The sequence below is a fragment of the Sturnira hondurensis genome, unplaced genomic scaffold (assembly GCF_014824575.4).
Source record: "Sturnira hondurensis isolate 20B ecotype Veracruz unplaced genomic scaffold, ASM1482457v3 Scaffold0021795, whole genome shotgun sequence".
Classification (NCBI taxonomy): domain Eukaryota; kingdom Metazoa; phylum Chordata; class Mammalia; order Chiroptera; family Phyllostomidae; genus Sturnira; species Sturnira hondurensis.
The window spans coordinates 2999652-3013904 of NW_028094426.1; the positions used below are offsets into that span (position 1 = coordinate 2999652).

The window sequence follows — 14253 nt, forward strand, 5'->3', positions numbered from 1 at the left end:
TTCTTCCCCCTTCTCCTCCTCCCCTGTTGCTAACCCTCCATGTGATCTCCATTTCCATGGTTTTGCTCCTGATCTAGCTGTCCGCTTAGTTTGCTTTGGTTTTAGGTGTGGTTGTTAGTAACTGTGAGTTTGCTGTCCTTTCGCTGTTTTTTATCTTCTTTTTCTTAGATAAGTCCCTTTAACATTTCCTAGAATAAGGGCTGATGATGAACTCCTTGAGCTTGACCTTATCTGAGAAGCGCCTGCCTTATCTGCCCTTCCATTCTAAATGAAAGCTTTGCTGGACAGAGCAATCTTGGATGTAGGTCTTTGGATGTCATGACTTGCAATACTTCTTTCCAGACCCTTCTTGCCTATAAGGTCTCTTGAGAAATCAGCTGACAGTCTGATGGGAACTGCTTTGGAGGTGACTGTCCCCTTATCTCTTGCTGCTTCTAGAATTTTCTCCATTTTAATCTTGGGTAACATAATTATGATGTGCCTTGGTGTGTTCCTCCTTGGGTCCACCTTCTTTGGGACTCTCTGAACTTCCTGGACTTCCTGGAAGTCTATTTCCTTTGCCAGATTGGGGAAGTTCTCCTTTATTATTTGTTCAAATAAGCTTTCCATTTGTTGTTCTTCCTCTTCCCCTCCTGGTACCCTTGTAATTTGGATGTTGGAATGTTTAAAGATGTCCTGGAGGTTCCTAAGCCTCTCCTCATTTTTTTGAATTCTTGTTTCTTCCTTCCTTTCTGTTTGGTTTTTTGTTTCTTCCTTCTGGTCCAGTCCCTTGATTTGAGTCCCAGTTTTCTTTCCATCACTATTGATTCCCTGTTCATTTTCCTTCATTCCACTTAGTGTAGCCTTCATTTTTCATCTAATTTACGACCAAAATCAACCAGTTCTGTGAGCATCCTGATCACCGGTGTTTTGAACTGTGTATCCAGTAGGTCGGCTATCTCTTGGTTGCTTAAAAGTATTGGCTCTGGGGCTTTGAGCTGTTCTTCTGCATGAGCAGAAGCCATAATGTTTCTGGTCTGTTTGCGCCTTTTATGTATGAGGAGCGGGTCAACCCAGTCGCTGGATTGTGACTGGGAGTGGGGTCAGAGAGGGAGAAATGGCATTTGTTCCATTCTCTCTCCGATTTTAGTCCTGTCTGCCACTTCCCACAAGCAAAGTGGGCCTTTCTTGTGCTGGTTCCCGGGTGGGTGAGCTTGTGTACATTCTAGGACCCTCCAACGAACTCTAGTTCTCCAACGACCCTCTAGTTCTCCAACGAACTCTCCTATGAGGCTGGGAGCCTCTTCTGGCACCTCAACCCCCGAAAGTTTTTTCAGTCGGTGCTTTTAGGCATTAATTCCTGTAGCTGGGGCCCTGGGTTGTGCGGTGTGTCTCACTGTCCGTTTTTTGCCTGGTTTGTCTGCATGCGAATGTGTGTCTGCGGTCAGCCAGCCGCCTTGCAAGCCTCACTGGGTCTGCTCGTTTCGTCCCCGCACCCGCCTTGGTCCACTAACTACCGCCTTTTCCTGCTAGGACCCCTCTTCACCAGCAGCTCACTCCACCCCTCTTACTGATCTGGATGAATGGTTTATTCTTGTTGGACTTCAGTACAGTTCAGTTTTGGTTGTATTTTTGTTTCTAAATCTTTGTTGTCCTTAAATTTGGTTGTTTGAGGAGGTACAGTGTTTCCACCTACTCCTCCATCTTGGCCAGAAGTCTCAAATTTTGTCAGTTTTCAAAATGTTCTTTTTTCTTTTTCTTTTCTTTCTTTCTTTTTTTTTTTTTAGCAATTTCTTTTTCCCCCCCTGATCCAGGATCAAAAAATAAGTTGTCATGTCTCAAAGTCTGTTTTAACATACAATAGTTTATTAGGTTTTTTTAGTCATTCATGGCAGTGGTACATTTTGAAGAATTCAGACCAGTTTTGTCTGATTGCTTCCTCGTGAGCAGATTCCATTTAAACAGTTTTGGCTGGAATACTACCAAAGTGGTGGTGTGTCCTCTGTGTAGCACACCAGTGGGCGCAGGTTTGTCCCGTTATCGGTGGTCTTAACAGTGGTTGTTAGGTTAAGGTGATGTGTGTTTTCTCTCTGTGAAGCTGTCTTCTCTCCCTTTTGTAATTAATATGTACTCTCTGGGGAGATATTTTGAGAATATAAATTTCCTGTTCAGCGTATTTGTACCCAGTGGGGTGTAGCATCCACTGATTATTCTCACCCGAATAAAGTACTGCCATAGTGATTACAAAGTGGTAGTTAAATCTTCTAACTCTGTCGTTACTGCTATACTTATTGGTTGACATCTACCATAAATGACGGCCCTTTACTTTCTCATCACTTCCCTTTTTTGTTTGGTTTTTCTTGGACTCATGGATTCTTTTTTTTAGTCAATGTGTTAAAGTCTCATACTATAATTATTGATTCTCACATTTGTTTTCGGTATAGCCAGTGGACTCTTTTTCAGCTGGTCTCTGTATCCTTTTGACATGTCTCCATCAGTTTTTGAGGTCTTCCTTACTTGTGTTAGATTTAGTTTGCTAAGTATTTAAGGTGAATATACAGGGATGTTTATTGCAGCGTTGTTTGATTTTTAAAAGTAGAAATCTACATGTCTACCAGGAACATGTAGATATGGGAATGGGTAATTTATGGTTATCTATACAAACCATACTATGCAGTTGTTGAAAAGGACTAGGTATTGACATTGAAAAATGTCCGTTATATAAGTTAAGCTCTGTCATACCACATTGTATAGAGTCTGATTCCATTTGTGTAAGAGAAAATACGAACAAAATATTGTAGGACTTATGTCAGGCTTCCATTCTCTGTAGTTAGTTTGTTTAATTATTTATTTTAGAAAGAGGGAAGGGGGGGGGAGAGAGGGAGAGAAACGTCCACGTGAGACAGAAACATCAATTAGTTGCCTGTATGTGCCTCAATTAGAGACCAAACCTGCAGCCCAGGCATGTACCCTGACTGGGAATCGATCCACTGACCTTTTGCTCTGCCAGATAATGCCCAACCAACTGAGCCACACGGGTCAGGGTTGTAGTATTTGTTTCTTAAAAATAGGCATTTATTGTTTGAAAGGTAAAAGTAAATGTTCATTTTGAGGGAGAAAAGTCATTCATGTATTAGATTATTTCATATTTACTTCCTCCTGTTTAAAGACTTAACACATTGGATAATGGGGATGTATCCTGGATAAAGATATTAGTATCTGGCTAAGAAAAGAAGAGTGAGAAATATATAATACAAAAGATGAAAAATAAATTGGCATCTGTAATCATTAGGATTGGATCCATGGTTGATTAGGCCTCACATTCTAACCTTGGCATCAAGTGATCATTTGTGGGAGAATATCCCATGACTTCAGCAGGTTACAGATGTGTGCTTATCATGTCTTTATTTTTAAAGCCTGTTGTGCAGCTTATCCTTCAATTTATTGGAATTATTGAACCAGTTTTATCTCTTGAAAGTGGTACAAATTTTATTTTTTGTAGCCTTAAACTAAGATTTGACATTCTCATTATTTCAAGTATTTGTCATTGTCAAGATGTCTTTTTTTCTTTATCTATTTAATGAACATCTTAATAAAAATTCCCTCATGAGAACAAGCTCTTTTAACTAAACCCTTGTTCCCTCGTCACAACAGAAATTCTTCATAACTCTCAGAGTTTTAGCTTTCCTTCCCTGGAGCTTGTCCTGCTCCATTATATTTATTTTGAAACACAGTGGTTCGTTTTGCAAAAAGTAGTCCAAGTATAGGTATCCATTGATTTTATACGGTACAGTTAGTTCTAGTAGCCAGTGGCCTGCCTTCTACCTTTTTGCCTTATAATAGCGTGTACAATGTAATATATAAAATAATACAGTTTTTATACTTTTCATTTTATAAAGGGATTTTCATAGTTTTTAATTCTGATATGTATACACAGTCCTGTGTGTTATTTACCCACTTTCATAGCTGATGGAGCTATGTCTTAGAGTAGATGAGAGACTAAGTACTTCACCCACGCTCATACCACAAGTGGTTTTTCCGTGGCTGCCCATAGATTGAAGATTCAGGAGTGTCTCTCTAGCCTAGACTTATGTCTAAGCATCATAGCTATATATCAAGCTGCCTACAGGTCATAGCCAGAGACCAATCCACAAACATAGGGAATTCAGCATGCCCCAAATTGAACTCATCTTTTTCCCTATCTTTCCCCTTTTGTTTCCCTCCCTATTCTGTTAGCTCTGCCATTTAAAAAAATTGAGATATAATTCACATAGCCTAAAATTCATCATTTTAAAGTATACAGTTCAGTGGTTCTTGGGATATTCACAGAGTAATGCAACTATCACCATATCTAATTCCATTACCTTTTCATCCATAACATTTCCTCTTTTAGAAAAGAAGCCTTATAACCCCAGTTTTTCCAGCCAGCCTCTGGCAGCCAGTAATCTACTTTCTCTCTCTGTATTTTCCTGTTCTGAATGTTTCATATAATTGGAATCATATATGAGGGAGAACCCCCCCCCAAAACCCAGAATTTATTAAAAATTTTGTTTGTATTCTTACGTGTTTAAACTTCACTCACCTTCAAAGCACTCTCCATTTGATGCAATACACCTTTCAAGATGTTTTTTCCCCTGCTCAAAACAGCTTTTGAACCCGTCCGTTTTGATGCCTTGTAGTGCTTCTGCCCTTCCTTTTTCACCTCCTCTGCATTGGCAAAACATTTCCCTTTGAGGATTTTTTCATCCAGGGATACAAAAAAAAGTCACTTGGTAAGATCAGGTGAATAGAGAGGATGGGGCATGGGGGTCATGCTATTTTTGGTCAAAAACTGCTGAACATTCAGCCCTGCGTGGGTTTGTAAATCACCTGTCATGAATTGGGCAAACACATTGAGTCTTCAGAAAAGTTCTCCGAAGCTGAATGTAGCCTCTTACAACAACTTGAGTTGGTCCACTGATACAGTTGGGTTCCTAGAACACTGGCCTAGAGAAGGAAGCCTGTACCACACGGGGCCCACCCTCCGAAGAGAATTCCATTTTTTGGCACTGCCCCCTTGTAATATGTGGTTGTTTTGTCTGGCTTTTATGAAAGATAGTATTTTCAAGGTTCATCTGTACTGTTCCATATTTCAATAATTCATTCTTTTTTGAGTGGATAATAATCTGTTGTATGGATATGCCATTTTTTGTTTATCCATCAACTGATGGACATTCGGGTTGTTTACTTTTTTGGTCTGTTTTGAATGATGCTGCTGTAAACAGTTGTGTATGGGTTTTTGTGTGAATGTAAATTTTCAGTTTGCATGGAAATACCTAGAAGTGGAATTGCTGGGTCATATGGTAGCTCTATTTTTAACTTTTTGAGGATGTGTCAGACTGTTTTCCACAGTGGCTGTAACATTTACATTCCTACCAGCAATGTATAAAGGTAGTTCTGCCAATTTTACCCAATAAATATTTCTCAGAACTATTTAATCTTTTCCACCTGTACTGCTGTTGCTGCCTTAGCTCAGATTCTATCATTTCTTGTAATATTGGGTTGCCAAAAAGTCTATGTTTATTTTCCATAAAATAAAAGACAAATTTTTCATTTTCACCAATAAGTATATGGATTTGGATATTTTGAGTATGTCAGCTATCTCCCACATGGTATAACATTGATTGTTCTCAGTTAATGTCTCGATTTGAACAGTATCAACTTCAGCTGGTCTACCCAACAGTAGAGCATCATCCAGTGAGAAATCTCCAGCACAAAACTTCACAAACCACTTTGACACGCTCGATCAGCCACAGCACCTTCTCCATACCCTGTACATATCTGTTTTTGCCTTTCAGTTGCATTTTTACCGTTCTTGAAATAATGAAGCATAGTATGCCAAAAATGTTGCACATTTTCTTCAATATTAAAATGGCTACAAAAAAGTTCACCAATTTTGATGTTTTTTTTAGTGCACCTGATATAACAGCTGTCATAATCTAACAAAATTGTTTTGAATGAAGTTAAAGACAACTAAGTGCTACTAGAGCTATTAGGGAGAAAACCTAGCAAACCTTTTGGTTAACCCAGTAGTTCCCTAACTCATCTCCTAGCTTCTGCTTCCTTAAAAACAAGATTTTATTTACTTTTAGAGAGAGAGGAAAGACGATGGAGGGGAGAAACACTGATTGGTTGCCTTACACCTCCAACCAGAGACCTGGCCTGAAATGCAGGCATGTGCCCTGACTGGGAATCAAACCAGTGACCTTTCAGTTTATAGGCCAGCATTCAGTCCATTGAGCACACCAGCCAGGTCTGGCCTTCTTTCTGTAATTTGCTATGATAATGCGAACACTGAACCTGATCTTACTTTCCTACTTAAAAGCCTTTCATTATTTGGTATAATGTGAAGTTCAAAACTCTTTATACAGCATTCAAACCACCCTCTGCTTCATTGTCCAGTTTCACTTCTTCTACTTACCTATAATTCCCTCCAAGCTAGAGGTCTGTTGAACTTCTTGTGCCATGTATTCCACATACTGTTGCATGTTTTTGTGCATTCTCTTTGCTCTTTTCTGCCTGCAGTGGCCGTCCCCTGTACTTTCTTTCTTAATTCATACAAGCAAAGTAGATCTGTTCTTCCTGTGTGTCACTATTGTACTTGGTCTTGCATATAGTGTTGCAGTATTTCATTGTATTTTAATTATTTATTTACATTCATACCTCCCCCATCATACCTAGCTCTTTGAAGTCAGAGTTTATAATGCATGTGACAGTATACGACACTTAGTAGACTGTAGTAATTGTTTTGTGATGCAAGGGAGAATGGAGTAGGTAGGTGGGGATGAACTAATAAACCATTGTACATATATCAGTTTCCTTGTTTTCCCCCTATTTTAGTTCTAACTAAAGGCTATTGTACATGTTTCTAACAGTTTCTGAGAATTAACTGTCCACAACAACCTTTGGTGGCTTATAATCAATAGCGAGGAACATGCTCTATGATGGATTTAAATAATCTTAAAAGTTACGCCCTGGCTGGTGTGGCTCAGTGGATTGAGTGTGGGCCTGCGAACCAAAGGATTGCATTCGATTCCCAGTCAGGACACACGCCTGGGTTGCAAGCCAGTTCCCGGCACGGGGACACACTAGATGCAACCATACATCGATATTTCTCTCCCTCTCTCCTTCCCTTCCTCTCTAAAGACAAATAAATAAAAATAAAATCTTTAAATAGTCTTAAAAATTACAAAATACTTCAGCATTAAGAGAGTAAAGATTTCTCATTTTTTCCTATAGGTGTTACTTAAGAATATTGCAAGTATTATAATACTTAATACATTAAGAAAAAGTTACAAGTATTTCAAGTTGTAAATCCTCAAATATGTTAGCTGACATTTTTAGCAATTCTGTTCATATTTACAAGAGCATCTGATTAAATCAGCAGCATGAAGATGGAGATTAAATGGGATAGTGCTTTTAATATGCTTATCACAATATCTGACATATAAGTAAGGGCTCCCGTAAATGTTGGCTACTATAATTACTATTAATAACAATATGGTTACCTTTAGTTTACATTAATTTCCGTATGGTTTTTGTTGTTGTTTACTATAGTATATCTTCCAGTTGTCAGGGTTACTGCCTGAGTTGGAAAACTAAGTTGAGCATGTTGAAAGATACCATCCTGAGTAACTGGATATTATTAGTTATAACAGAAAAATGACAAAACAGTGTCCTGGTAGTGAATTTAATCTCATTTTGCATCATTTAGTCTTAACTTTTAAACTCCCCTACTGGGTCTACAGAAAAGTTTCTATACATAAAACAATCCTTAAAGGCATGTTAATAAATTGGAAAACTTTTAAAAAATTATACAAGTCAATGCAAAAAAGATGAAAAAGCTAAATGGGCATAGGACATAGGTGATAGGAATAACTATTAAAATAAAACTATATAATATTAGTAGTCCTCAAAGAAATGAATATTAAAATAATAAGAATTTTTAGCTTAATGAACTGACAGTTTAAAGAAAAATAAAAATATAAAATTTATTGATGAGTGTTGATAAAATGGGTACACTTTTTTTTTTTTTTAACTGGGCACCCTCTTACTGCTGTATGAAAAAATACAATGAACATGTATGCACCAAGTACCTTTTTTGTGTTTTAGCGTTCTGCCACCTTTGGTTTAAATCCTTTTTCTTTTTCAATATGTAAAACCAAATACAATTGAAAACCCCTGTGTTTTTCTCTGCAATCTTTCTGTCTTCCCTCCCAAAAATGTTTTTAAAACTCTATATGTATTGTTTGGTTTATATTTTTACATGAAGTGTTTCATATTATGTAAAAGTTGCTTGAATACATTTACTAAAATACTCTTACTATATTATAATTTAAAAATTATAACTTAATTTTTTACTATAACTTAAACTCTGTTAAACTTGTATTTATGTTGGTAAGACAGTTTTATAGTGTCTGCATATATTTGCATTGAATGGATTCATTCATTTATTCAGCAGACAGTGCTGGTTACTTCCTGTGTTCAAGACTTACACCCAGGGTCTAGTGGGGAGCAAAACAGATGTGAGCACTACAGCGTCATGGAGTTTAAAGTCTAGGAAGGGGTATGGACTTAAAGAATTACATGATAAATACTTATAGATTACAATATGTGATATAAAGGAAACATAGAGGTGCTAAGGAAGGAGAGTGATAAGTCCTTTGGATTTTATTTTTAAGAATGAAAGGATCCTATTCCAAGACTTTAAGCAAGCCAGTGACATTTAAAGCGGGTGACATTTAAAAATAATTACTAGCTGCTGTGAGCAGAATATATCTTATAAGAATAACAATGGGGCTCCCTGCTAGGAAGCAGTTGCAGGATATTGCATGAGACACAATAGGCCCCAGGGGGATGGTGCTGGTGGGTACTTGGATTTGGAGTATATTTTGAATATAGATCAATGACATGAGATTGTAGGTCAGTATTAAATACCTATCTAATTTTTCTTTTTAAGACATTTTAGGATGCCTGCCATGTTAAGTGTATTGCTATTGTAACGATCATTTAAAAGGAAATAAACCATATTTCCTTACCATAGTTTACCAAAAGTGGCATTACTGTGTCAAAAGCTATGAACATTTGTATGGTTCTTGATAAATATTGGAATTGCTTTCCAAAAGGATTTTGCCTGTTTATTCTATCACTAGAAATGTTCAAGTTCTATCGATGATAAACTTTTGCCAGCACAATATATTTAGAAAAGTGTTTTTAACTACTTAATAAAGTAAAACAATAGTACTTCAGCTGGGAAAGAAGGAAAATATATGTAATAACATCCTGCATTTAATGTTTTATTACATTGAGCTAAAGTGTTTTATTTTGTCATAGTTTCCAAAGGATGTTAGTAACCTATGTACCTGATCTAAAAGTTTATTCTATTTAAAAGGATGGAAATAACCCTAATTAGGAATGTTTGGTCTTGATCCTTTTCTTTTCTATTCTTAATTAGTTTCTTTTTAAAATCTCTGCTTTTTAAAACTGATTGGGCTTTGATAACCTGTACTTTCTCAGAATTGCGGTTTGTTTTTTTAACTATAAAAGGAATAAATAATATGTGTTGAGAATACTTAAGATTTGTGAAAAGGTATTTTATTAGCCTAGAGTAGGGTTGGCAAACTTTTCCCTGAAGGGCCATGTGAGTCTTTGTCACGTAATCTTTTTTTTAACAACCATTTAAAAATGTAAAAATTATTCTTAGTTCATGGACCAGATAGAAACAGGTGGGCAGGATTTGGCCTGTGAAAAATAGTTTACTGAACCCTTATTTAGATTCTAATCTTGGGAAAGACCTTACTTACACTGAAGACTACATTTTTTTCTGCCCCCATGTACTACTTCTGTCTAATGGTTCACCTAAAGTTGGAACAAAATCTTTAGTATTTATATATTGATTTTGTTGTGCTTATTTTCTGCTTTGTTATTAAACCTGCCAGTTTTTTTCCCCCAGATCATGCTTTGGCTTTTAACAGTTTTGTTCTTAGGTTTTTATCAGGTTGCATTGCCTTTTTATATAACTCAATGATTTTGTGCTTCTAAGGATAACTAGTTAAGATTAACTTTGGAAATACTGAAGTTTTAACCTAAATCTAATATTTCTAACCACAGATTCTATTCATTGTTTACAAGTAGGTTGTAGATTACTTTTTTTCAGTAACTGAATGTGACACAAAACTCAGCTATTAATATTTTTAAGGTTTGGAAAGGAAAGATAATAGGAGTAAGACAGATGGGTGAATAGAGGGAGACTGCTTTCCCAGTCGCTCGGTCCCTTTAATGGAGTATTCATTATAGAAACATGTTATAAAATACATGTGAAAACTGCTAATACTCCACATTAAATACTTTTGAAACACGAAGTGTTTGAAAATTTTGTAAATGGGATTTTATTGAGCTCCAGCTGGGAGGCATTACATATGGGCAGATGGTGAGTAATACCCGCAGCCACCCCTTAAGTATAGACTTGTATGGATCCAGAAACTATAGTTTTTAGTTTTATTACTGGTAAAACATTTAATATGTAAAGACTAAGGAAACTGTCAACTATTAGGTTGACTTAGGTCAGTACTGATGAGTAAAGCATGTGAGGTGACAGCAGCAGGTGAGGAGTCTTTGGTTGCTAGTCACACCTGGGTAATGAGTGGATTGCTCTCAATTCCTGATCTTTCATTGAACTTCAGAAACACAAAGAATTGGTTTTCAACTTATAATACACCAAGAGTTCTTTCAAGTAATTAAAAGAATAGGTTAAAATAATAAAATATCAACTAAACATTTGAATTTTTAGTAAAGAGCTTAGAAAATAAATACCCATCCTTTATTTCTGACTAGTTTATTATAGATAGTATGGGAAAATATAGTTTACTTGAAAAGGTAAGCATGAGCCCTGGCTGGTGTAGCTCAGTGGATTGAGTGCGGGCCTGAGAACCAGAGGATCGTTCCAATCAGGGCACATGCCTGGGTTGCAGGCCAGTTCCCAGCAGGGGACTGACGAGAGGCAACCATACATTGATATTTCTCTCCTTCTCTCCTTCCCTTCCTCTCTAAAGATAAATAAATAAAAAATCTTTAAAAAAAAAGGTAAGCATGAGATCATAGTCTAATATGGTTGTCTTTCACACTTTAAAAAATTAAAAGCCAAAAAGGGGAAACATTTAACATAGCATCTAATACCAGAAAAAAGAGAGAAGCAAGAGATAAATTATTTCTTAAATCATCTCCATTAAAGACAGCCTCTATTAACATTTTTATATAATACCATCAGTTTTTAAATATATGTACAGATACATTTATACTGATATGTACATATATTTGATTGTGATCATGATACATATATATGGATTAGCAAAAGTAGGTTTACAGTTGTATGTATGGAAAATGATACAATAAAAATAAATAATAATTTAAGAATAAACTCAGTTTGCATACTCACAACCATAAGCCCACTTTTGCCCACCCCTACAGACATGTATCTTTGTATTCTCCGATGTAAACATTTAAAAAATATATCAAAAGTATAGTTTTTAATGACCATTCTTTTTTAGTGATGGAATGGTCTATAAAGTGATTTATGAAATGGAGACACTTCATTGCTAAGCCCTCATTGAGTGGAACAGTAAGAAACAGTACCCTTGGTTTATACTTTGTACCCATCAGCAGCCCTGCCTCTTATTCTGTGACTTCGCATTGCAGCATTTCTTCTTCTTTATCTTTGTGGAGGTTTGTTTTTGAAGCGAGTATATGAAATCTTTAACCATGAGTGTTAATCAAAAGTCAAAGAAAATTAGAGCTTCATTTTAAGATTCTGTTAATGTTACCTCCTCCCTTTTTCTTTACTTAGTCTTAGAGTTGCTTAGTCTCTTTAAGATATCCATGTCTTTCCCTTCTCCACCCTGCCTTTAACAGAGGCCCCCAAAATGTGCAGATAGAATAATGCTTTTTAGAGTTATCATAGTATCCATCTGGCTGTGAGTTATTGTTCCCAGGATTTCAGAAATGGGTACGGGCATTAAAATCCTTGTCACTGACCATTCTCTTTGTATTCCTTTAACTAAAAGTAAAATAGATGCATGACTTTATTTGTAAACCAATTGATTTTTTTCTTGCCATCTGTAGCTCAATCCACTGAGCTACACCAGCCAGGGCTCATGCTTACCTTTTAAAGTAAACTATATTTTCCCATACTATCTACAATAAACTAGTCAGAAATCTCAATCATCCTGGGTAACAGAGTTCATAGAGCTATCCCATTTTTGTAATAACAATTTTTATAAGAATTTTGGTCTTTTTGTTATTAATGTATGCACTTGCATTGTTGAATCTCTGTGTAACAGCTTTTTAAGAATTGTGGGGAGAAATATATACACACACATATATATGTGTTATATATGTGTTATATATGTGTGTGTGTGTGTGTGTGTGTGTATACATGTAACAGAATTTACCATTGCAGCCATTTTTAAGTGTATAGTTCAGTGACATTAAGTTAATACAAAATATTGGGTAACCATTAGTTCTGTTTTCATAACTTCACCATCCCAAACTAAAACTCTGCTCCTCTGCACAATAATTCTCCAACCACACCCTAGCCTCAGGTAACCTCTATTCTACTTTTTGTCTCTGTGGCTTTACCTATTTTAGGTATCTCATTTAAGTGGAATAACAGATATTTGTCCTTTTGTGTCTGGCTTATTTTACTTAGCATAATGTTTTTAAGGTTCCATCCATATTGTACTACGTATAGAATTTTACTTTTTTAAAAATTTTATTTATTTCTAGAGCGAGGGGAGGAGAGGAAGAGACACATTGTGGGGTTGCCTCTTGTGTGCCCTCAATTGGGGACCTGGCCCACAACACAGGCATGTGCCCCAACTGGGAATTGAAACCAGCAACCCTCTGGCACTCAATCCACTGAGCCACACCAGCCAGGGCAGAATTTTACTTCTTTTTATGACTCAATAATTTTTCACTGTATTTATATACCACATTTTGCTTATCCACTTATCTGTTAATAAACACTTGAATTCTTTCTACATCTTGGCATTTGTAAGTAATGCTGCTATAAACATTAGCATGCAGGTATCTGTTTGAGTCCCTGCTTTCAGTTCTTTTGGTTATGTATCAAGGATTGGAATTGCTGGATCATGTGTTAATTCTGTTGTGCTTTCTTGAGGAACTGCAAAATTGTTTGCCACAGTGGCTGCACGATTTTACATTCCCACCAGCAGTGGACAGGAATCTTGTTTCTCCATATCCTTGCTAACACTCGTTATTTTCCCTTTGAAAAAAAAAGGCATCCTAATGGCTGTGAAGTGGTAGCTCACTATGGTTTTGATTTGCATTTCCCTGATGATGTTGAACATATTTTCATGTGTGTATTGGCCATTTGTCTGTCTTTAGAGAGATGTCTATTCAAGTCATTTGCCTAGTTCTGAATTGGGTGCTTTTTCATGAGTTGTGTCTAACACCTTTATAAAAGTAAAAGTATACCATAATAATCTAGACTGTGTTTCTCCCTTCTCAGGATTCCTACAGGAAACAAGTAGTAATTGATGGAGAAACCTGTCTCTTGGATATTCTCGACACAGCAGGTCAAGAGGAGTACAGTGCAATGAGGGACCAGTACATGAGGACTGGGGAGGGCTTTCTTTGCGTATTTGCCATAAATAATACTAAATCATTTGAAGATATTCACCATTATAGGTGGGTTTAAATTGACTATAATAACTTGACATGGAGGAGAAGTTGTATCTTCCATTTATTTAGTCTTTGCCAATCACCATGGATAAATTCTCTAATTTAAGTTTTAGAATAATTATGAGGTAGATAATATCCCTATTTTACAAATGAACTTCTTGAGGATCAGAGAAGTTGAGTAACTTGCTCCAGATCGAGTAGTGAGTGGCGGCCCTGGGATGGAAGCCTAAGCCTCTTTGACTCTAACACCTGTGCACTGAGGCAACAAAGCTGTGCGCTAGACCATCGTAAACATGAAAACCATCAACGAAAATATGAAAGTAGAATTGAGGCAGTGCCACTCAAATAGCCTTAAAGATAATCTAGTATAGTTATTATAGAATTTCTTGGAATTGTATGTTAGATATTTAAGAACCTCCCCCCACACTCTAAAGTTGTAATAGATTGAAGTATTAGAACAATTAGTTTTTAAAGAAACTGACACATCAGCCTGAAACTGACTACTTTTGTTTAAATAATCACTATTGTACTAAGTAT

General features: G+C 36.4%; 1 protein-coding gene across 4 annotated transcripts in view; it reads left to right on the forward strand.

The window, feature by feature from the left end:
• The window catches only part of KRAS (KRAS proto-oncogene, GTPase), a 49420-nt gene that overhangs the window by 18003 nt on the left and 17164 nt on the right, over positions 1-14253 (forward strand). For all 4 annotated transcript variants that reach the window (XM_037034008.1, XM_037034010.1, XM_037034009.1 and 1 more), the window contains exon 3: positions 13544-13722. In XM_037034008.1, the coding sequence (XP_036889903.1) occupies positions 13544-13722 (179 nt within the window). The remainder of the gene's footprint in view (positions 1-13543; positions 13723-14253) is intronic.